The sequence below is a fragment of the Mobula birostris genome, chromosome 5 (genome assembly GCF_030028105.1).
Source record: "Mobula birostris isolate sMobBir1 chromosome 5, sMobBir1.hap1, whole genome shotgun sequence".
In the NCBI taxonomy this organism is placed as follows: domain Eukaryota; kingdom Metazoa; phylum Chordata; class Chondrichthyes; order Myliobatiformes; family Myliobatidae; genus Mobula; species Mobula birostris.
Window position 1 is genome coordinate 187,705,473 of NC_092374.1, and position 24,344 is coordinate 187,729,816.

Below are 24,344 nucleotides of genomic sequence, written 5' to 3' on the forward strand. Positions count from 1 at the left end.
CCCAGACTCGATATTCAACATCAGACAGCCTGTTGTCTCTAATTCTCTCAGAACCATCAGTTCTGCTGCAGCTCACCCATCTGTAACATTGACTCAGTTTTTCTCTCTCCATTAACAGACCTGCTGGGCATTTCCTACAGCTCTACATTTCACAACTTTTACATCCCTTTGTGTGTGCTCCGTCTCCCTCACTCTAGAGTTTTATGTTCCTTTGTTCATGTTCCACCTCCCTAATAACTTCATTCATTACAAACCCAGTGATCTCGTCTACAACGTACCCCACGGAAACTCTGACCCTTTTGTTTTACCGACCCCCTCCGTCCTCCTTGTAATTTAAAACCAACCTGTTTTCAAACTTTCCCACTTCTGACGTCCTCAACCTGAAACATTAATTCTGTTTCTCTTTCCATAGATATTGCCTGAACTACTGAGTGTTTCCAGCATTTTCTGGACCATGGTACTGTATTGGTCAGCATAACACTGACCCGGGTTCAATTCCCACCACTGTCTGTAAGGAGTTCGTACACACTCCCTGTGACTGTGTGGGTTTCCTCGGATGCTCCGCTGTCCTCCCACAGTGTAAATTATCCTATAATTAGGCTGATCCCATTCATGAATAGTAACCAACAGCAAAACAGAAGTGGCTTATTTAATCAGCAATGGTCATAAAAAGGCACCAGGCAACATGTTTAAAATACAAATGTACACATATACATACAGTATAGGATTAAAATATCCCCAAATCACCCTCCAGTACAACATTCAAACTCATAGAGTTTTATTGCAGTTTCACTGCTCATTGTACAGAAATGGGAGGGAGTTTGTGAGGAAATGCTGTACCTGGTATTGGCACTGGGGAAATCACAATCTTTATGGGATTTCTAAGGACAGCATTAGTGCAACAGCCAGAGCAGTTTTAATACTTGTACAAAATGGAAAGGATTTCTGGGCTTGGATTCACTGGTTTAGTCTGATACAACAACACAAAGGTGGGGTGGAGTCTACACACTGTCCTCAGTTTGACTAACAGCAGACAATTTGGACAGGAAAATGACAGATTTGACATGGATCCCACAATGATTGCAACTGAGATCAGTGTAGATGGACAACAAGGTCAGCATGGATTTGGTGGGCCGAAGGGCCTGTTTCTATGCTGTGTGACTCTGTGACCCTTCTCAGGATGGCCCAGGAGCAATAGCTCGATGTTTGTAGATTGATGAAGAAAATGCTCATCACTGATGTGTCACTCCGAGTTGGATGATGCCGGCCTCATTATTATGCTCAGGGTTAACGATCCGTGTATGAATGGGATTTATTGTCCTGAAACTGTAACCGGCTGATTTCATTGCAGATTCCAGTAAACAGGTGAACAAAGGAACTCCAGTTCCAACTGACTACTGCGAGGGTACAAAGGGTAACTCCTGTAACACCGACGTGATGGAAGAGCAATGCCGTGGCCGAGAGTGAAAATGGTGACATCGGGACGTTCTGTTTGATCTCTCTCAGCTGCCAGCTCTTCACCTCTCTGCTACGACAGGGGAAGTCAGCCTTGATGGCACAAACAAATACAAGCAATAGGAAGTGTTGTTGCTTCACAAACAGATTGGAAATGATGGGAAAGGAGAGGGACTCAGAGAGACCTTGTCATTCTGGTGGGGAACATTAACCACAAGAGGTGCTTGTTGTACAAGGGGGCCTTGGTGACCCTCCAGGTCTACAGCCAGGCAGCAGCAAGGAGTAAAGTGTGAGATGTGGTAGAAATCAGCAATGAATGATCCCAAGGCGAAGAATCTGAGAGGCAGTGATCTGGTCACAAAACAACAAATTTCATCTCATAACACAGTGACAATAAACCTGATTGTGGTTGTCTTCATCAGGCAAAGCAGTTGAACTGTGTGTGGGAGCCTGCATTTGATGTCCCAGATTGCAGTCAGGACTGTCTTCTGAAGCACATATTATGTAGTTATTGCACCTTCAAGAGATCTAAATCAGAGATAAATTCACAAGGTCTTGTGGACCGAGCCCCTCTGGGCTCCTCTTTCATGGTTCCTTAAAATGATTCCGGTACCAATGAGAATTTTGCCAGATTATCAGGATTGAATTTCTCACCGGAAGCTGAGAGCTGAAATGAGTGCAGTGTTGTTCTCACTCAGGGTAATACAAGTTACAGCTACAGAGCACCATGGTCCCACTGTTGGAGGGAAGGATTTTCCAGGCTCCAGTCTACAGCAGGGACACAGAACCTGCCCTCACAGTCACCTCTGGAACTGAAGACTGCCGTGTCCCTTCTAACTGACCGGATGATTTTCAGGTTCAGCTTCATGACCTGGGCCGAGAGGTTGTAATTCCGGCATTTCTCCAGGATCCTAAAATGGACAGAATGTGTTTGTTATACATGATGACAAATCTTCACTTTGTTCACTGAGATAAAGATGGGACAGACTGACAGGCAGTGGGGGGAGGGGTATGGGATGGGGCAGGGGAGGGCAGTGGGATGAGGGAGAGGCAGAGGTGACTAATTGGACATAACTGATGTTACAAAGGGTTCAGACAGAGACAACCACTTTCTGCAGAACCAGACACAGACTGATAGAAATGGTAAATAACCATAATGGTGTCCAAACAAGAATGTAATCAAACTCTAAGGGATACTGTCAATTAAATTAAAATTAACCAGATATTATCGACAGTAACAGAGGTCATGATTCCTGCTAACCCATGTGTCAATAAATGAGAGAGAGTGGCATTATAAATCAAAACCAGGTTTTGACTTGGAGCAAGAAGGCTGTGGGTGACCGGCTGATTTCTGGAGCTGAGGCAGATTTTACTACTCGGGGTAAAAGAGAGGAGAGACTGTGCAGGTGCCTGACGTCAGCCAGTAGAGCGAGACAGATTTAAAAAGATGACCACCATATACAGTGGGCAGAGGAGTGAGAGGAAGCAGTGTGATCGGGCTTTGGCTCAACGGGCTTAGGCGGTAACGGGACGAGGTGAAGTAGGTTTACTTGTGTTGGTTGCGGAAAGGAGGAAGTATGTGTCAGAGGCCAGTTTTCTGTGCTTGGTGTCAGATGTGGAAGGTCCCGGAGTCTCCCAGCCTCCCGGATGGCCTTCTCTGCACTAGGTGTGTCGAGCTGAAGCTCTTAAAGGACCAAGTTAGGGAACTGGAGATGCAGCTCAATGACCTTCTCCTGGTCAGGGAGAGCGAGGAGGTGATAGAGAGGAGTTATTGGCAGGTGGTCACACTGGGGCCACGGGAGACAGACAAGTGGGTCACAGTCAGGAGGGGGAAGGGGAAGAGTCAGGTACTAGAGAGCGCCCCTGTGGCTGTACCCCTTGACATTAAGTACTCCTGTTTGAATACTGTTGGGAGAGACGGCCTACCTGGGGGAAGCAACAGTGGCCGTGCCTCTGGCACAGAGTCTGGCCCTGTAGCTCAGAAGGGTAGTGAAAGGAAGAGGAAGGCAGTAGTGATAGGGGACTCTATAGTTGGGGGGTCAGACAGGCCATTTTGCGGATGCAGGAAGAAAACTCGGATGGTAGTTTGCCTCCCAGGTGCCAGGGTCTGGGATGTTTCAGCTCGCATCCAAAATATACCGCGTTGGGAGGGAGAACAGCCAGAGGTCGTGGTACATATTGGTACCAATGACATAGGTAGGAAAAGGGAAGAGGTCCTGAAAGGAGAATATAGGGAGTTAGGAAGGGAGTTGAGAAGCAGGACCATAAAGATAGTATCCTCAGGATTACTGCCTGTGCCATGCGACAGTGAGAATAGGAATAGAATGAGGTGGAGGGTAAATGCGTGGCTGAGGGATTGGAGCAGGGGGCAGGGATTCAGATTTCTGGATCATTGGGACCTCTTTTGTGGCAGGTGTGACCTGTACAAAAAGAACAGGTTGCACTTGAATCCCAAGGTGACCAATATCCTGGTGGGGAGGTTTGCTAAGGCTAGCTGGGAGAGTTTAAACTAGAATTGCTGGGGGGTGGCAACTGATCCGAAGAGACTGGGGAAGAAGAGGTTGGCTCACAAATAGAGAAAACTAGTAGACAGTGCAAGAGGGAGGACAGGCAGGTGATAGAGAAGGGACGCGCTCTGTTCGAAGAATTGAGATGTGTTTATTTTAATACAAGGAGTGTTGTGAACAAAGCGGATGAGCTTAGAGCGTGAAGCATAGAGCTTGGAGATATGATGTGGTGGCCATTACAGAGACTTGGATGACTCAGGGACAGGAATGCTTACTTCAAGTGCTGAGTTTTAGATGTTTCAGAAAGGATAAGGAGGGAGGCAAAAGAGGTGGGGGTGTGGCACTGTGGATCAGAGATAGTGTCATTGCTGCAGAAAAGGTGGATGCCATGGAAGAATTGTCTATGGAGTCTCTGTGGGTGGAGGTCGGGAACAGGAAGGGGTCAATATCTTTACTGCGTGATTTTTACAGGCCGCCCAATAGTAACAGGGATATCTAGGAATAGATAGGGAAACAGATCCTGGAAAAGTGTAATAATAGCAGAGTTGTCATGATGGGAGATTTTAATTTCCCAAATATCGATTGGCATCTCCCTAGAGCAATGGATATTGATGGGGAGGAGTTTGTTAGGTGTGTTCAGGATGGTTTCTTGACACAATATGTAGAAAAACCGACAAGAGAGGAGGCTGTAATTGATTTGGTATTGGGAAATGAACCTGGTCAGGTGTCAGATCTCTCAGTGGGATAGCATTTTGGAGATAGTGATCATAATTCTGTCTCCTTTACAATAGCATTGGAGAGAGATAGGACCAGACAAGTTAGAAAAGCGTTGAATTGGTGTAAGGGAAATTATGAGGCTATCAGGCAGGAAATTGTAACCTTAAATCGGAAGCAGACGTTCTCAGGGAAAAGTATGGAAGAAATGTGGCAAATGTTCAGGGGATATTTGTGTAGAATTCTGCATAGGTACATTCCAATGAGACAGGGAAGTTATGGTAGAGTACAGGAACCGTGGTGTACAAAGACTGTAATAAGTCTAGACAAGAAGAAAAGATTACAAAAGGTTCAGAGAGCTAGGTAATGTTAGAGATCTAGAAGATTATAAGGCTAACAGGAAGGAGCTTAAGAAGGAAATTAGGAGAGCCAGAAGGGGCCATGAGAAGGCCTTGGTATGCAGGATTAAAGAAAACCCAAAGGCATTCTACAAGTATGTGAAGAGCAAGAGGATAAGACGTGAAAGAACAGGACGTATCAAGTGTGACAGTGGGAAAGTGTGTATGGAACCAAAGGAAAAAGCAGAGGTACTTAATGAATACTTTACTTCGGTATTCACTATGGAAAAGGATCTTGGTGATTGTAGTGATGACTTGCAGCAGAATGAAAAGCTTGAGCACATAGATTTTAAGAAAGAGGATGTGCTGGAGCTTTTGGAAAGCATCAAATTGGATAAGTCGCTGGGAATGGATGAGATGTACCCAATGCTGCTCTGGGAGGCGAGGGAGGAGATTGCTGAGCCTCTGGCAATGATATTTTCATCATCAATGGGGACGGGAGAGGTTCCAGAGCATTGGAGGTTTGTGGATGTTGTTCCTTTTTTCAAGAAAGGGAGTAGAGATAGCCCAGGAAATTATAGACCAGTGAGTCTCACCTCAGTGGTTGGTAAGTTGATGGAGAAGATCCTGAGAGGCAGGATTTATGAACATTTGGAGAGGTATAATATGATTAGGAATAGTCAGCATGGCTTTGTCAAGGGCAGGTTGTGTCTTACGAGCCTGACTGAATTTTTTGAGGATATGACTAAACACATTGATGAAGGAAGAGCTGTAGATGTAGTGTATATGGATTTCAGCAAGGCATTTGATAAGGTACCCTATGCAAGGCTTATTGAGAAAGTAAGGAGGCATGGGATCCAAGGGAACATTGCTTTGCGGATCCAGAACAGCTTGCCCACAGAAGGCAAAGAGTGTTTGTGGACAGGTCATATTCTGCATGGAGATTGGTGACCTTTGGAGTGCCTCAGGGATCTGTTCTGGGACCCTTACTCTTCGTGATTTTTATAAATGACCTGGATGAGGAAGTGGAGGGATGGGTTAGAAATTTGCTGATGGCACAAAGGTTGGGGGTGTTGTGGATAGTGTGGAGGGCTGTCAGAGGTTACAGCGGGGCATCGATGGGATGCAAATCTGGCCTGAGAAGTGGCAGATGGAGTTCAACCCAGATAAGTGTGAAGTGGTTCATTTTGGTAGAATATGACAGCAGAATATAGTATTAACAGTAAGACTCTTGGCAGTGTGGAGGATCAGAGGGATCTTGGGGTCCAAGTCCATAGGACACTCAAAGCTGCGACGCAGGTTGACTCTGTAATTAAGAAGGCATATGATGCATTGCCTTCATCAATCGTGGGATTGAGTTTAAGAGCTGAGAGGTAATGTTGCAGCTATATAGGACCCTGGTCAGACCTCACTTGGAGTACTGTGCTCATTTCTGGTCGCCTCACTACATGAAGGACGTGGAATCCATAGAAAGGGTGCAGAGGAGATTTACAAAGATGTTGCCTGGATTGGGGAGCATGCCTTATGAGAATAGGTTGAGTGAACTCGGCCTTTTCTCCTTGGAGCGACGGAGGATGAGAGGTGACCTGAGAGAGGTGTATAAGATGATTAGAGGCATTGATCGTGTGGATGGTCAGAGGTTTTTTCCCAGGGCTGAAATGGTTCCCACAAGAGGACACAGGTTTAAGGTGCTGGGGAGTAGGTACGGAAGAGATGTCAGGGGTAAGTTTTTTACTCAGAGAGTGGTGAGTGTATGGAATGGGCTGTCAGCAATGGTGGTGGAGGCGGATACAATAGGGTCTTTTAAGAGACTTTTAGATAGATACATGGAGCTTAGAAAAATAGAGGGCTATAGGTAAGCGTAGTAATTTCTAACGGAGGGACATGTTCGGCACAACTTCATAGTTTTTCTATATTTCTATGTCTATAAATAGAGCAGGAAGATTCCAATAACTTTATTCATGTGTGAACTGAGAGAGGGAGAAATAACAGTGAATTTACAAACTATTTAAACACAATAAAACTGCAGGAATTTATATGAACAAAATACCTGCTCTGTTTCACCACGGTTGTTCTCATTAGTTCTTTCGTTCCTGCCTGTAATGAATGAAATAATCCCTTATAAATTCTAGATGAATGATGCACATTGGTGAAGATTACTTGTTGCTATTTTAACCGGCCATGGACACCAATCTATTTTGTCCACATGAGGTCCATACCCTTCTGAACCATGTCTATTTAAATGAGGTTCTAAATCGTTGTTGTAATACTAAACATGTCATCCTCTGTCAGTGTGTTCCAGATGTCAACCATTCTCTGTTTTAAAAACTAATCCCACACATCTCCTTCAAAACTCCTTCCTCTCAGTTTAAACCCGAGAGTTCTTTTTGATACCCCTATCGTACCATGGGAAATGATTTTCACTCTCTACCCCATCTATCTCTGAGGGGTTCACTTCTTTGCTAACTGCTAAGGCTAATAAAATGGCTTCTCTGTAATGTTAATTGCTGAGGTAGTGGGTTCTCTGTAGCAGCATGTCTGGGTTATAAGCAGAGATAACGGGGCTTTGGAATTCAGTGTTAACCAATGGGAGAGAGGTTATTCTTTCTTGTCTGTCTAAAATCTATCGGTTTTTTGCGGGCTTTGGGCAGAAGGCGTGAGGGGAATGAAGAGAGGAGATGGGCTCGAGGAGTCGGTGGGCTACCCGACTCTCCGGGCTCTGGGCGGAAGCTCGGAGGTCGACAACGATCGGAGGATCAGAGCAGGGGAATCCGTGAGCTCCAACGATTTGTGCACGAACTGACAAACTGATTAATAAGTCTCTTGGTACATTTTATTTTATATTTTGTTTATCTACTAACCCCACAGTCAAATATAAAATCTTAGTCGTTTAACTGCATATTGCGTACCGTTTGTTATTCCGGGGTACTGATTTGAAACAGGGGACACGTTGTGCAGCATCCACCCAAATGAGAATTCCAAGGTTTGGTCGAGCAGGGGGGTCCTCAACCCCGAGGTCATCCCACACATCTCCTTCAAAACTCCCTCCTCTCAGCTTAAACCCAAAAGTTGTTTTTGATACCCCTGTCATACCATGGGAAATGATTTTCACTCTCTACCCCATCTATGCCTTTCACAACCTTGTATACTTATAAGGGTCACTCCTTAGCTACCTTCACTCCAGGGAAACCAAGCCCAGCCGATGCAATCTCTCCTCATAACCAAACTCCTCCAATCCAGCAACTTCCCGTCGCATCTCCTCTGCACTCTCTCCAGTGCAACTATATCCTTCCTATAGTGTTGTGACCAGAACTACACACAGTACTCCCAGTGTGGCCTATCCAGTGTTTTGTAAAGTTGCAATGTAGAATCATAGAGAATACAGCACAGGTACAGGCCCTTCAGCCCAACGAGTCCATGCTGACCACATTGTTCTCTGAGCTCGTACCAATTTACTGTATCTGTCCCATATCCCTCCAAGTACTGTCCCTGAATGTATCGATTTAAGTATTTCTTACATGAAAAGATTGTACTTCCCACAACCACTTCCTCTGACAGTTCGTTCCATCTACTCACCAACCTCTGTGTGAAAAAGTTGCTCCTCAGATCTCTGTTAAATCTTTCCACTTTCACCTGAAATCTCTGCCCACCCCTAGATTTGGGATCCCCTCCCTGGGGAAGGCTGATTCCATCCACCTTATCTATGTTTCTCATTATTTTAAACATTTCTGTAAGGTCTCCTTCCCCCATGTTCCAATCAATAAAGACTTAGCCTGGCCAACCTCTCCCTATAACTCTAGTCTTGGCAAAATTCCCCCATGTTCCAATCCATAAAGACATAGCCTGGCCAACCTCTCCCTATAATTCTAGTCTTGGCAAAATCCTCGTAAATCTTTTCTACACTTGGTTTAGTTTCATTACATGTTTCCTATATCAGGCTGAACAAAACTGTACACAGTCCAAATGTAGCCTTACCAGTGACTAATACAACTGCAGCATAATGCCCCAACTCCTTTGCTCAATGTCCTGACTGAAGATGGTCAGCATGCTAAATGCCCTTTTCACCACCCTGTCTACCTGTGACACCACTTTCAATGAACGATGTACTTGTACTCCGAGGTCTCTCTGTTTCATTGCACTCCCTGGTGCCCGAACATTCAGAGTACCAGTTGCAAACTAGTTCCATTTTCCAAAATGCATCTAATACCTTGTACTTATCTGTATCGAAATCTATTTGCCACTTCTCAACCCTCTTCCCTCAATGATCAGGATCACTGTTCAATCTACGATAACCATTTTCACTATCACCAACATCTCCTCATTTTGTGTCATCTGCATATTTGTTGACCAAGCCTTGTGTATTCACATTTAAATCATTCTATAATTAACAAATAACAAGGGTCCCCATACTGACCCATAGAGCACAGCACTAATCACTGACCTCCATTCCCAGAAATAACCCTTAAAAACCTTCTGATTCCTACCAAAAAACTCATTTTGAATTCACCCAAATTGCTCTCCCTGGATTCCATGGGAGCTAAACTGCCATGTGGGACCTAGAACGCTTTGGAAAGGTCAAAGAAGACAACATCCACTGACCTACTCTCACCAACAGTTTTAGTTACTTCTTCAAGTAATTCTCTGGCTTCTCCTTGTTACTCTACTTAAACAACGGAATGACAGTAGCTACATCCCAGTCTTTGGGAATTTCACCAGTGGCTAAAAATGAAGCAAATATCTCTTCAACAGCCTCCACAATTTCTTCTTTAGCTTCCAATGTATTCTGATGATATACTCAGTCAAGCCCTGAGAATTCATCCACATAAAAATGCACATTATCTAATTTAATCCCCCGTTTGATCCTGCCTAATTCCCACAAAATTAGCCCAGCCCCAGTTTTCAACCCTAACTTGGGGTCCCATGCTTGCTTTTCCATCACCATCTTAAAACTACAAGAACTGTGGTCACCAGAGCCAAAGTTCTCCCTGACTGCTCCCTCAGTTACTTGCCCTGCCTCATTCTCCAAGAGGAGGTCCAGTATTGCACCCTCTGTCTAGGTCTCTCTACTCGGGAAACTTTTCAAAGTTTAAATATCGTTCAGTGTCATTTCCTGTACACAAGTTTAAGGAGAACAAGATAATTATTACTCTGGATGCAATGCAGCACAAAAAATACAAACTATGAAGAACACATTATCAATAATAAAAATCACAAAATAACTATAAATACACACGACAGCTTACATGCATAGATTGATTGTCTATCCATAAAGTGACACTGGCTTGTACATAATGTCAGTGATGGGAAATTATAATGTAGTGGTGGAGTTAGCGGGTGGAGGTGTTGATCAGCCTCACCGCTTGGGGAAAGGAACTGTTTTTGAGTCTGGTGGTCCTGGCGTGGATGCTACGTAAACATGAGAAAGTCTGCAGATGCTGAAAGTCCAAAACGACACACACACAATGCTGGAGGAACTCAGAAGGTCAGGCAGCATCTTTGGAAATGAATAAACGGTTGACGTTTCAGGCTGAGAGCCTCCTTCAGGACTGAGAAAGAAGGGGGAAGATGTCAGAATAAAAAGGTGGGGGGAGGGGGAGGAGGCAAGCTGTAAGTTGACAGGTGAAGCCAGGTGGGCAGGAAAGGTAAAGGGCTGGAGAAGAAGTAATCTGATAGGAGATGAGAATGGACCACACCGTACTCTATATACAATATGTCATTAATTGCAGGTAGTTTGGTGCCAGTGATGGGTTGGTCAGTTTTAACTACCCATTGTGGAGCCTTCCTGTTCGCCACAGTGCAGTTTCCGTACCAAGCAGTGATGCAGCTTGTTAGGCTGCCCTCTACTGTGCATCTGTGGAATGACATGAGTGTGGATGTGCAAAGTCTCGCTCTCTCAGACTCCTCAGAAAAATGAGGCAGTGGTGAGCTTTCCTGCCGTGTAGGATGTGTTCTGGGACCATGAGAGTTGTGTGTGATGTTCACTCCCAGGAGTTTGAAATGATGTTCAGTCCATACAGCTTCACAGAATGAACCTCCAAAGATGTCATCTCTAATCACTGATGCTGTGTCCTCCGTGATCAAAAGGCAACATCCCCTCCTCATTTATCTGTACCTCTGTCCATAAGACCATAAGACCATAAAACATAGGAACAGAATTAGGCCATCTGGCCCATCGAGTCTACTCCGCCATTCAATCATGGCTAATCCTTTATTTTCCTCCTTCTTAACCCCAGTTCCCGGCCTTCTCCCCACAACATTTGATGTCATGTCTTATCAAGAACTTATTAATCTCTCCCTTAAATACACCCAACAACCAGGCCTCACAGCTGTATGTGGCATCAAATTTCACAAATTTACCACCCTTTGCTGAAGAAGTTTCTCCGCATCTCTATTTTGAAAGGGCGCCTCTCTATTCTGAGGCTGTGCCCTCATCCTAGACTCATGGGAAACATCCTTTCCACGTCTACTCCATCTAGGCCTTCTAACATTTGAAAGGTTTCAATGTGATTCCCCTCTTCCTTCTGAATTCCAGTGAGTACAGACCTGGAGATATCAAATATTCCTTGTGTGATAACCCTTTCACTCCTGGAATCATCCTCATGAACCTCCTCTGGACCCTCTCCAATGCCAGCACATCTTTTCTAAGATGAGGGGCCCAAAACTGTTCACAATACTCAAGCTGAGGCCTCAGCAGTGCCTTATAAAGCCTCAGCATCAAGTCCTTGCTCTTGTATTCTAGACCTCTTGAAATGAATGCTAAAATGGCATTTGCCTTCCTCACCACTGACTCTAACTGCAAGTTAACCTTTAGGATGTTCTGCACAAGGACTCCCAAGTCCCTTTGCATCTCAGATTTTGGGATTTTCTCCCCATTTAAAAAATAGTCTGCACATTTATTTCTACTGGCAAAGTGCATAACCATGCATTTTCCAACATTGTATTTCATTTGCCACTTTCTTGACCATTCTCCAAATTTGTCTAAGTCTTTCTGCATTCTACCCATTTCCTCAAAACTGCTTGCCTCTCCATCAATCTTCGTATCATCTGCAAACATGGCAACAAAGCTATCTATTCCATCATCTGAATAATTTATATACAGCATAAAAAGAAGTGGTCCCAACACCGCTAGTCACTGGCAGCCAACCAGAAAAGGATTTTTTATTCCCACTCACTACCTCCTACCAATCAGCCAATGCTCTAACCATGTTAGTATCTTTCCTGTAATACCATGGGCTCTTAAATTGGTAAGCAGCCTCATGTGTGGCACCTTGTCAAAGTCCTTCTGACAGTCCAAATAACAACTTCCACAGCATTCACTTTATCCTACTTGAAACATCCATCCTACTTGAAACTTCCTCAAAGAATTCCAACTGGCTCGCCAGGCAGGATTTTCCCTGAAGGAAACCATGCTGACTTTGTACTGTCTTGTCATGTGTCACCAAGTACTCCATCACCACATCCTTAACAATTGACTCTAACATCTTCCCAACCAGGCTAACTGGTCTATAATTTCCTTTCTGCTGCCTTCTTCCTTTCTTAAAGAGTGGAGTGACATTTGCAATTTTCCAGTCCTCTGGCACCATGCCAGAGTCCAATCATTTTTGAAAGATCACTTCTAATGCCATCACAATCTCTAATGCTATCTTTCAGAACTCTTGGGTGCAGTTCATCTGGTCTGGGTGACTTATGTAGCTTTAGGTCTCTCAGCTTTTTGAGCACCTTCTCTCTTGTAATAGTAACTGCACCCACTTCTCTTCCTTCACACACTACAACATCAGGCATACTGCTAGTGTCTTCCACAGTGAAGACTGATGCAAAATACTCATTTAGTTCATCAGCCATCTCCTTGTCCCCCATTATTATTTCTCCTGCCTCATCTTCTAGCGGTCCTATATCCAATCTCATCTCTCTTTTATTTTTAACATACTTGAAAAAACCTCTACTATCCACTTTGATATTATTTGCTAGCTTGCATTCATATTTCATCTTTTCCCTTCTAATTAATTTTTTTAGTTGCTCTCTCTAGGTTTTTAAAAGCTTCCCAATCATCTATCTACTATCACGTCTGTATTCTGGAGCATTGAGCTGCCAGTCCTGCCCTTCTCTCAGCCATGTTTCTGTTATGGCTGTAACATCCCAGTCCACAGAGCCAATCCACATTCTGAGCTCACTCACGTTACCTCTTAATGCTCATGCTGTGAATTAAATGCAGTTTGACTGAGTATTCTTTTCTTTCCCTTCATCCTGATATCCTGAATACAAAACTTGCTCTTGCAGATTACTGCTTTATCCCGTGTGTTGTTCCTGCTCAGAGTTCCATCCCACCCCCAAATGTTCTTGCAAGGATATTGGCCCCTCTCTGGTTCAAGTGTAACCTGTCCCTCTTGTACAGGTTGATTCCGTCCCCAGAAGAGATCCCAAGAACCTGAACCTCTCCCCTTGCTCCAGCACCTCAGCCACGAATTCATCCGGCCTATCTTTCTATTTCTGACCTTGCTTGTTGTCCCAAATTATAAATATCAGCATGCCATGTATGTTCTTCTCCACAATATCAACCGATGTTCCTTCTTAGAGATCTATGAACTTGGAGCTATGGTTAACTTCCACCCTGCCCTTAAATTCACTTTGTCCATTTCTGACACATCTCTCTCTCTCTCTCCTTTCTTGATCTTTGTCTGCATGTCTGGGGATAAGCTGTCTATTGTTATCTTTTGTAAACCTACTGAATCCCACAGCTATCTTGACTGTACCTCCTCCCAACCTCTCTCCTGTAAAAATGCCATTCCCTTCCATCAGTTCCTTTGTGTCTGTGTGGTGAGGCTTTCTTTTCTGGGAAATCAGAAATGTCCTACTTCTTCAAGGAACAGCGTTTCCCTTCCTCCACTATTGACGCTTCCCTCAATTGCATCTCCTCCATTCACAGGCATCTGCCCTCCACACATCATTCCGGTGCCTTAACACTGACCGAGTTCCTCTTGACTTCACCTACCACCCACGGGACTCTGTATACTTAACACCGACTGAGTTCCTCTTGTCTTCACCTACCACCCACAGGACTCTGTATCCTTAACACTGACCGAGTTCCTCTCGTCTTCACCTACCACCCACGGGACTCTGTATCCTTAACACTGACCGAGTTCCTCTTTTCTTCAGCTACCACCCATGGGACTCTGCATCATAGAACACAGAACATGGAATAGTACAGCACATTACAGGCCCAGGTTGTGCCGACCCTCAAACCCTGCCTCCCATATAAGCCCCCACCTTAAATTCCTCCATTTACCTGTCTAGTAGTCTCTTAAACTTCACTAGTGTATCTGCCTCCACCACTGACTCAGGCAGTGTATTCCACGCACCAACCACTCTCTGAGTAAAAAACCTTCCTCTGATATCTCCGTTGAACTTCCCACTCCTTAACTTAAAGCCATGTCCTCTTGTATTGAGCAGTGGTGCCCTGGGGAAGAGGCACTGGCTGTCCACTCTATCTATTCCTCTTAATATCTTGAATACCTCTATCACGTCTCCTCTTATCCTCCTTCTCCAAAGGGTAAAGCCCTAGCTATCTTAATCTCTGATCATAATACATACTCTCTAAACCAGGCACCATCCTGGTAAATCTCCTCTGTATCCTTTGCAATGCTTCCACATCCTTCCTATGGTGAGGCAACCAGAACTGGACACAGTACTCCAAGTGTGGCTAACCAGAGTTTTATAGAGCTGCATCATTACATCGCGACTCTTAAACTCTATCCCTCGACTTATGAAAGCTAACACCCTATAAGCTTTCTTAACTACCCTATCTACCTGTGAGGCAACTTTCAGGGATCTGTGGACATGTACCCCCAGATCCCTCTGCTCCTCCACACTATCAAGTAGTCCTGCCATTTACTTTGTACTCTGCCTTGGAGTTTGTCCTTCCAAAGTGTACCACCTCACACTTCTCCGGGTTGAACTCCATCTGCCACTTCTCAGCCCACATCCTTATCACTGACTGAATTTCTCTTGTCTTCACCTACCACCCACGGGACTCTGCATCCCTAACATTGACCGAGTTCCTCTTGTCTTCACCTACCACCCACGGGACTCTGCATCCAGCACATCATTCTCTGTACCATCCACCATCCCGGTGGCCAACCATTTTAGTTCCAGTCTCCCTTCTGACTTGTCAGTCCATGGTCTCCTCTATTGCCATGATGAAGCAACTCTCAGGTTGGAGGAGCAACACCTCATATTCCATCTGGTAGCCTCCTTGATGGCGTGAATATTGATTTTTCCAACTTCCAGTAATTTTTCTCCCTCCTGTCCCTTCTTCTTCTATTTGCCACTGTGTTCCCCTCTCCTCACCTGCCTATTACCCCTCTTATTTCCCTTTCTGGAGATGGAGTTCAACCCAGATAAGTGTGAGGTGGTTCATTTTTGTAGGTCAAATATGATGGCAGAATATAGCATTAATGGCAAGACTCTGGGTCTCCATTTGGCAGCGTACGGAGTAAGACTTCTTTTGTCTCAGCTCCATCTTTCATAACTTACTTTCCACTGCTAGATCCATTTGAAGTTTGAAGATTAATTATATTTGCTGAAGGATTTTATGATTAATTAAGATGGCTGGAACCGAATTACGTAGTGGCAAAACCCTTTCTGAGCCGCAACAAACAGAGAAATCAGAGGAAGTTTCTACTTCAGAAAGAATGTTTTCTTCAATGGAAGCTATTAATGTGAAGATCGGTACGCTGGATACCAAAATGGATAAATTGACGAAAGCTAATGAATTGCTTGAAAAAACCAACATCACTATTCAGGAGTCTTTGAAGAATTTGGAAGATCGATATCAGCCGCTTAAGCAGAGTACTCACAGAATTGAAAGGGAATTTGAGTTAATGGATCAATCTATTAAGGAACAAGATTTGATGATGTCTCTTATGGAAAAGAAAATTAATGAGAACACTTCAGAATTATAAGGAATTAAGAAGAAAACAATTGAATTGGAAAGCAGAAATCGCAGGATGAATCTACATATACTGGGTTTGCCTGAAAATACAGAAACCGGTGAGCTACTAAAGATTTTTTTGAACATGTTATATTCACTTTCTTGTGACATTCTCGAAGCCTGTCCGATATTGGACACAGCCTACTGAATTCGGCGTTTTAAATCATCAGCCAAAATTAAACCACGTCCTGTAATTCTTTGTTTGCATTATTTTACAACCAAAGAAGCTATTCTTCAGAATACAAGGAAAAGGGATAAACTAATCAATAATGAAGTTCAGATTCCTATAGTGGAAGGTTTTGCCCCAGAGATTTATGCCGAAAGAATTAAATATTGGGAAGTGATGGCGGAATTTTTAAATGAGCTGTTGCCCGTCTGATGAGTACTCCACCCAATGCTCGTCCAAAACAAATTGACTCTCCAGAAGATGGTTGGAAATTTATAAAAGAGTTTAAGTCCACTTCGGAAGCAATTTGAACAGTTGATCCTTAACTGGGAGTGGTTTGTAACACCGTTGATGAAAGTCCGCTTTTCGTCTTATCAATGTTTAGATACAGACTTGGTTAACTTACTTAGATCTGTTGCTGTTTGCTTTAACAGTTAATGTAGTTCTGAATTTAACACATATATATTTACTTAGTTTTCTTTGATTTGTAAGTCTTCAATATTAGTTGTAGTATATATTAGTTGATAGGATTCATCTTTTTTTTGAAAACATGGCTGCGTATATTAAGCAGATTTAAGATGGCCGTCGTTAATTCGGTCTTAACTACTGTTAGTCATAATATGAAAATATCTGGAATTTGTTTACTTCTTTATGTATTCTTTGTTATGTCTTTTTTGTGGTGGTGAATTTTACTTTGTAAACGGAGCTGCCAACTGGAGACAGGGGTTAAGGGTCAATAGATTAGCATGTTGTTCGCCTATTGGACGATTTCTGGGCTTTTGGGGGAGGTGGGTGGGTCTATTAGGTTAGTTTTTTTCTTGACTGGGCAGTCCTGAGGGGTTTTTCTCTGTCAATCAGCTTGCTTCTCTTTCTGATCGAGTCAAGTTTCGCCCTTTCTTCCGATTTATGCTGCGCCTGAGCGTTAGATTACTTTATAAAATTTTTAAATTAAGTTTTAAGTATGGATCTTAATAAAATCAATATAATATCTTGGAATTTAAATGGTATGAAGCAACCTATTAAGTGCAGAAAGATTTTTAAGAAATTAAAAACACTTCATGCAGATATTATTTCTGTGGAGGAGACACACATCTGTAGACAAGATGAAAATCGCTTTTTTAAATTTTGGAAGGGACCCTTATTTCATTCTTTATCAGTAAACAAAATAAGAGGGGTACCTATTTTTATTAATTCTAAAATCCCTTTTGTTCATTTTAATACTGTTACTGATTTAATTGGAAGATATTTAATTCTTACTGGTTTGTTGTGTGGTCAAAAGGTGGCTTTGGTATGTGTATACGCACCTAGTACAGACAACCCTGAATTTTTTAAGAAGCTATTTTCTGTATTGCCGAATTTAAATGAATATAAGTTGATTATGGGCGGTGACTTTAACTGCTGTCTTAACCCGTTGATTGACAGATCGTCCACCAATCCGTCACTTCCTAATAAAGCTGCGACTTGTATTATTCTTTTTTATTAGAATATGGTCTGGTCGATATTTGGAGATTTGAATTTCCTAAAGAAAAAGATTTTTCTTTTATTTCACATGTATACTATAAATATTCTAGAATTGATTATTTTTTCTTGGATACACGATTGGTGTCCTCTGTTGTTGAGTGTGCCGACGATGTGATTGCGTTGTCAGATCATGCACCCATGAAACTAACTTTGGAACTCTCTGATAATATTCACATACCTCAGTGGAGATTTAATATTCCATTGTTGCAAGATTCAACTTTTGTAAATTTTATTAAAGAACAAATTTCTCTATTTTTGAATTGAATACAACTGAGGAAATGTCAAATTTGGTTATTTGGGTTACGATGAAATCTTTTCTTCGGGGACAGATAATATCATATTCAGTAGGTTCAAGAAGGAAAACTAAGGCAGAACTTTTGCTGGTCACTAATAGGATTAAAGAAATAGATAAACTCTATTCAGTAACGCCTAGTGAAGATCTCTTTAATGAAAGGGTGGAACTCCAAGCACAACATGACTTGCTTTTGACTTTTCCCATTGAACAGCAACTTTTTAAATCCAAAAGCCAATTTTATATACATGGAAACAAATCAGGCAAATTATTAGCTGGACAGTTAAAAGCAAGTATGGCTAGAAGACAGATCCTGAAAATAAGAAGACATGATAGAACTGTAACGGTAGATCCTTATGAAATTAATAAGATATTTATGGATTTCTACTCTAACCTTTATGAATCTGAATTTTCAGATAATATTACTTTTACGAATAGTTTTTTGCAAAAAGTGAATATACCTAAAATCTCTACACAAGATATGAATACATGAGATGCACCTATTAAACAAGAGGAAATAGCAAGGGCTATATCCTCTCTCCAATCAGCTAAGGCTCTGGGACCGGATGGATACACAATGGAATTTTATAAGACTTTTACTGATATACTTATACCTCATTTATATCAAAGATTCACTGACTCTGTATCCTGTGGGACTCTCCCAAACACTTTCTATGAATCTTCAATCTCTTTAATTCCTAAAAAAGGTAAAGATTTATCTGAATGCGCCTCTTATAGACCAATTTCTCTATTGAACGTGAATTTTAAAATTCTCTCTAAGATTTTGGCTAATAGACTTGAGAATATTTTACCTACTGTTATTTCCAATGACCAAACTGGATTTATTAAAAACAGATATTCACATATTAATATTTGAAGATTATTAAATATTATTCACTCTTCTCCATCTAACGAATCTGAATGTGTTGTTTCTCTTGATGCAGAGAAATCTTTTGATAAGGTGGAGTGGTCTTACTTATCTGAGGTTTTGGAAAGATTTAATCTTGGCCGGGGATTTATTTCTGGATTAAATTGATATATCATGTTCCTATGGCTGCTGTTATAACTAATAATCAAAAATCTCCCTATTTTAGATAATATAGGGGTACTGGACAGGGATGCCCTTTCAGCCCTTTATAATTTAACTTGGCTTTAGAACCCCTTGCTATTGTCCTTAGAGATTCTAACACTGTTCAAGGTATTAAGAGAGGGGACAAAATACATAAGGTTTCATTATATGCAGATGATCTGTTAGTTAATATTTCAGATCCTAGGAAATCTATTCCTTCTATGTTATCTGTATTTTCTAAATTCAGTAGTTTTTCTGGGTATAAATTAAATTTACACAAAAGTGAGTTATTTCCTATTAATAATTACTCGGATCCAAATCATCAAATATCGTTTAGTATTGCTAAAATTTTCTTTACCTATCTTGGTATTAAAATTACTAAAAATTTTAAGGATCTCTATACATATAATTTTTTTTCCATTAATTGGCTACACCAAACAAATGCTTTTTAAATGGTCTCCTATGACATTATCATTAGTAGGTCGAATTAATGATATTAAAATGATAGTTTTACTGAAATTTTTCTATATATCTATATCAGGCAGTTCCTTTTGTTCCTAAAAAGTTCTTTGACAGAATAGATTCTATAACTTTATCTTATATTTAGAACAATAAAAATCCTAGATTGAGTAAACCCTTATTGCAGAAATTAAAAAAAGGATGGTGGTATGGCTTTGCCTAACTTTGGAATGCACTATAGGGCAATAATATTCGATATATTACTTTTTGGATTCACTATTCAAATATTGTCCTTCGTGGTTGGATCTAGAGGTAAACTCGGTGAAAGGATTCTCTTTGGCCTCTTTACTGGGAGTTTCTCTTCCTTTTTTGTTTTCTAAGATTAGCAGACAAGAATTTAATCCCATTATTAAACATACATTGAGAATTTGGTTTCAGTTTTGTAGATTTTTTGAGTTAAATAATTTTGTTCTTTCTAGTAGTATCTATCTCAATTATTTTTTTAAACCATCAATTTTGGATAAGGCCTTTTCAATTTGGAAAACCAAGGGAATAATAACGTTTTCAGATTTGTTTTTTTAGGGGACTGTTTAATGTCTTTTTCTCAGTTAGTGGATAAATATGATTTATCAAATGTACACTTTTTTAGATATTTACAAATTAGGAATTTTTTACGTAGTTTGTTACCAAATTACCCTTCTGCTTATCCACCTATTATGACAGATGTTCTCTTTCAGTTTAAACCATTTCAAAAAGGGTTGATAGCTATAATCTATAAACGGTTATTGTGTTCACCAATGATATCTAATTATAAAATTAAACGCGCTTGGGAATCGGAACTTCAAGAGTCATTTTCAGATAATCAATGGAGTAAGATGTTTCATTCGGTTAACAACTCATCTATTTGTGCCCGTCATTCCTTGATACATTTCAAGGTAGTGCACCGGACTCATATGTCAAATGATAAACTAGTGCGTATTTTCTCCAATATGAATCCTACTTGTGACAGATGTAATACTGAGCTGGCCACTTTAATTCATATGTATTGGTCTTGTATAAAGCTAGATAACTTTTGGAGAAATGTTTTTAAAACACTATCAAAAGTTTTGGATCTGGATCTACAACCTAATTTGCTTACGGCAATTTTTGGGATTATCCCATCGGAAGCAGGAAATATTCCTCTTTCCGTGCAACATATGATAGCCTTTTCGACCTTGCTGGCTAGGAGAGCCATTTTATTGAAGTGGAAGGATTCTGATCCACCTACGGTCTTTTATTGGCTCTCCTCCATTATGTCCTGTTTAAGTTTAGAGAAAATAAGAAGTCGGACATTTGATACATCCTTTAAATTTGAGCAAATATGGCGACCTTTTATCCAATATTTTCATTTAATTTGATTTATTATTCTTTCAATCTTTTTTTCAAAGTTTTAGATTTGATCAGAAAGTCTTTCTTTTTTGATCGTATCCTCAAAATGGGCCGCCCAGTCCTTTTTTTTTTGTTTTTTTAGTGCAGTGGGTTTTTTTCTTTTCATTTAAAACCCAATGTTTTTTCCTTTCTCTTCATAAACTGGTAAGGGCAGAATTGTTATTTTCATTTTTTTAATTATATATTTTATGCTAGTTGAACGATATCTATGATTTTGACAATGGTTTGTATTGTTACTGATACATATATATTTGATCTAATTCTCCTCTGGATTGTATTTAAGCTTTTTTTAAAAAATCACTAAAAAGATTAATAAAAAAAGACAGAAAGGCACTTGGCAGTGTGGAGGATCAGAGGGATCTTGGGGTCCGAGTCCATAGGACACTCAAAGCTGCTACGCAGGTTGACTCTGTGGTTAAGACTCTGTGAAGGCATACGGTGCATCGGCCTTCATCAATCGTGGGATTGAGTTTAAGAGCTGAGAGGGAATCTTGCAGCTATATAGGACCCTGGTCAGACCTCACTTGGAGTACTGCGCTCAATTCTAGTTGCCTCACTACAGGAAGGACGTGGAAACCATAGGAAGGGTGCAGAAGAGATTTACAAAGATGTTGCCTGGATTGGGGAGCATGCCTTATGAGAATAGGTTGAGTGAACTCGGCCTTTTCTCCTTGGAGCGATGGAGGATGAGAGGTGACCTGATAGAGGTGTACAAGATAATGAGAGGCATTGATTGTGTGGATAGTCAGAGGCTTTTCCCCGGGGCTGAAATGGCTAGCACGAGAGGGCATAGTTTTAAGGTTCTTGGAAGTAGGTGCAGAGGAGATGTCAGGGGTACGTTTTTTTTACACAGTGAATGGTGAGTGTGTGGAATGGGCTGCCAGTGGTGGTGGTGGAAGTGGAAACGATAGGGTCTTTTAAGAAAATCCTGGATGGATACATGGAGATTAGAAAAATAGAGGGCTATGGGAAGCCTAGGTAAGTGCATGTTCAGCACAGCTTTGTGGGCCGAAGGGTCTGTATTGTACTGTAGGTTTTCTATGTTTCTATGTTTCTTCCATATTCCACTCTCTTCTCCTATCATATTTCTTCTCCAGCCCTTTGCCTTTTCTACCCAGCACCTCCCAGCATCGCCCTTCATCCCCCTCCTGCACCCACCTGGCTTCACGTATTAGCTTCGAGCTTGTTCTCCTTCCCCTTACCCCTTCCTTTTTCTGGTTCTTCCCCCTTCTTTCCAGTCCTGATTAAAGGTCTCAGCCCGAGACATCGACTGTTTATTAAGTTTCATAGTTGCTGCCTGACCTGCTGAGTTCCTCCAGCATGTTGTGTGCTTTGCTATGCACTTGGAATCCTCAGTCTCTCTGTTGAACATTTCTACCATGTACTGCAGATATCCAAGTCCTATTTCAACTCGACAAAATGGATGACCTTGTACTTGTCAGAATTAAGTTCCATTTGCTAATGCTCTACCCAGCTTTCCATCTGACCCATATCCTATTGCAGACTTGGACAACTTTCCTCACCATCCACAACACCACCAATTCTCATTCGTCTGTAAACTTACTAATCATACCTCCTAAACTCACAACTAAGTCGTTAATATATATCACAAAGTGCAGAAGTACTACAACCATTCACTACTGTACATGAGTAGGTGCAGACTTCAAATCAGAAAAAAAACATTCTTCCAACACAACCTCTGCCTTCTGTCATCAAGCTGATTTTGGATCCATTTAGTTGGATTACCTTGAATCCCAGGTGTTTCAGCCTTCTGGATCAGCCTCTCATGTGTGACCATGTCAAATGCTTTACGAAAGTCTGCATGGAGAACATCTTTCACATTGCCTCCAGCAATCTTCTTTGCCATCTCCTCAGATTAGAGAGACAGTTTCCCTGATTCTGGGCCTTACTGACAATCCCTAATCAGATCCTGATCTCTCCAATTATACACAACTCCCATGACTTAAATTCTCTCCAATAATTTCGACGCAGGCACAGATGGAAATCACTGAAATTCAATTCAGAGTTCTGGACTTCCACAATCCAGCAGGAGTCCCAAACCCATCAGCTCACCTGCTAAGAGATCCCAGCACCTCTGTGCAGAACCTCCAACAGAATCCAGCAAAATCTGAGCCAGAACTGTTCCCGACTGACAGCAGCCAGCCAGGACAGATTTGATAACGTGCTGGAGAATTCCGCTCAACTGCTCCCTTTAGAAGCTTAAGTGGTGGTGAGATCAGGGAAAGTCTTCACAGTGATTGAGTTCTTTAGAAAATATTTTGTTTTTGATACTTACTGCAAACTGGAAAGAATCTGGATAATGCTACCACAAATGTGATCCCTGATACAGTCAATATGATCCAGAGTGGAACGTTGATCTTGCAGCTTTGATCTGAAATGTACAGAAGTGAACCCACTGAGTAAATTCACACTGCTTCTCCACACGCACTCCCAGTTTAAAATACATTTAACACAGTCATATGCCCAACGGCATTTATAAGACAAAGCAACAAGTTAATCAAAACAATGTAAATTTATTACCAAAATATATACTGTATAAGTCACCATTTACTAACTTAAGATTCACTTTCTTGCAGGAATTCATAATAGAACAGCGAAATACAATAGAAACAATGAATAACTAAACACAAACAAAAACAGACAAACAAATTGAAAGGACTGCTGAACAGACTCGACCAGAAATATCGACTGTATTCTATTCCATAGATGCTGCCTAGCCTGCTGAGTTCCTCCAGCATTTTGTGTGTCTTGCTTGGATTCCCAGCATCTGCAGACTTTCTCTTGTTAATTTAAATGTATTTGATTTATTAAATGCAAACACAAAACTAAATCCAAGAAAGAGGGAAACATGTGAAACCTGTAATATTCTCCACACACCCAAGATCCAAGGTTACGTTGTCCATAACAGCTACACAGTCAGCAATAATTACACTGCGAAAGGCAAATGCTAACAATACCTTCTCTCTCCTTCACTTGTAATGTACCCCTGGGATTCCTTTTTGCTGTGGACTGTTACTTTAAGGCACAAGAAAGAAATGAGACTAACTTTTGGATTTCTGCTGAGAGAGAGAGGAGCAGAGTCTGCCTTTCAGCTCATGTTTGCACTTTTACAAGGACAGTGACTACTGCTGTCAGCTTCTGGGTTGCCATGGAGAGAGAGAGAGGTGGAGTTATTTGATGGACAATCGATGTTATGGTGTCTCTGCAGTATGTTTACTTTTTACAAGGACAGTTACAGACACAGAAACACATGCTCAGAGTCAAGATGGATTCGGTCAATGAAAGACACCAGTGAGTCAGTCGCTGGTTTAACCTTTCAGTAACCCAAAAGGGGTGAGTTGAGATCGATCCTGAGTATTGATAAATGACTCTCACAAGTTTTCTGCA

The 24,344-nt window shown here is 41.6% G+C and overlaps 1 protein-coding gene across 1 annotated transcript in view; it reads right to left on the bottom strand.

The window, feature by feature from the left end:
* Positions 1-632: 632 nt before the first annotated feature.
* The window catches only part of LOC140198139 (uncharacterized), a 153,258-nt gene continuing 129,546 nt past the window's right edge, over positions 633-24,344 (bottom strand). The window contains exons 18-20 of the mRNA XM_072259099.1: positions 23,233-23,328; positions 7,065-7,111; positions 633-2,366 (exon numbers count right to left, since the gene is read on the bottom strand). Of these exons, the coding sequence (XP_072115200.1) occupies positions 2,289-2,366; positions 7,065-7,111; positions 23,233-23,328 (221 nt within the window). The 3' untranslated portion in view covers positions 633-2,288. The remainder of the gene's footprint in view (positions 2,367-7,064; positions 7,112-23,232; positions 23,329-24,344) is intronic.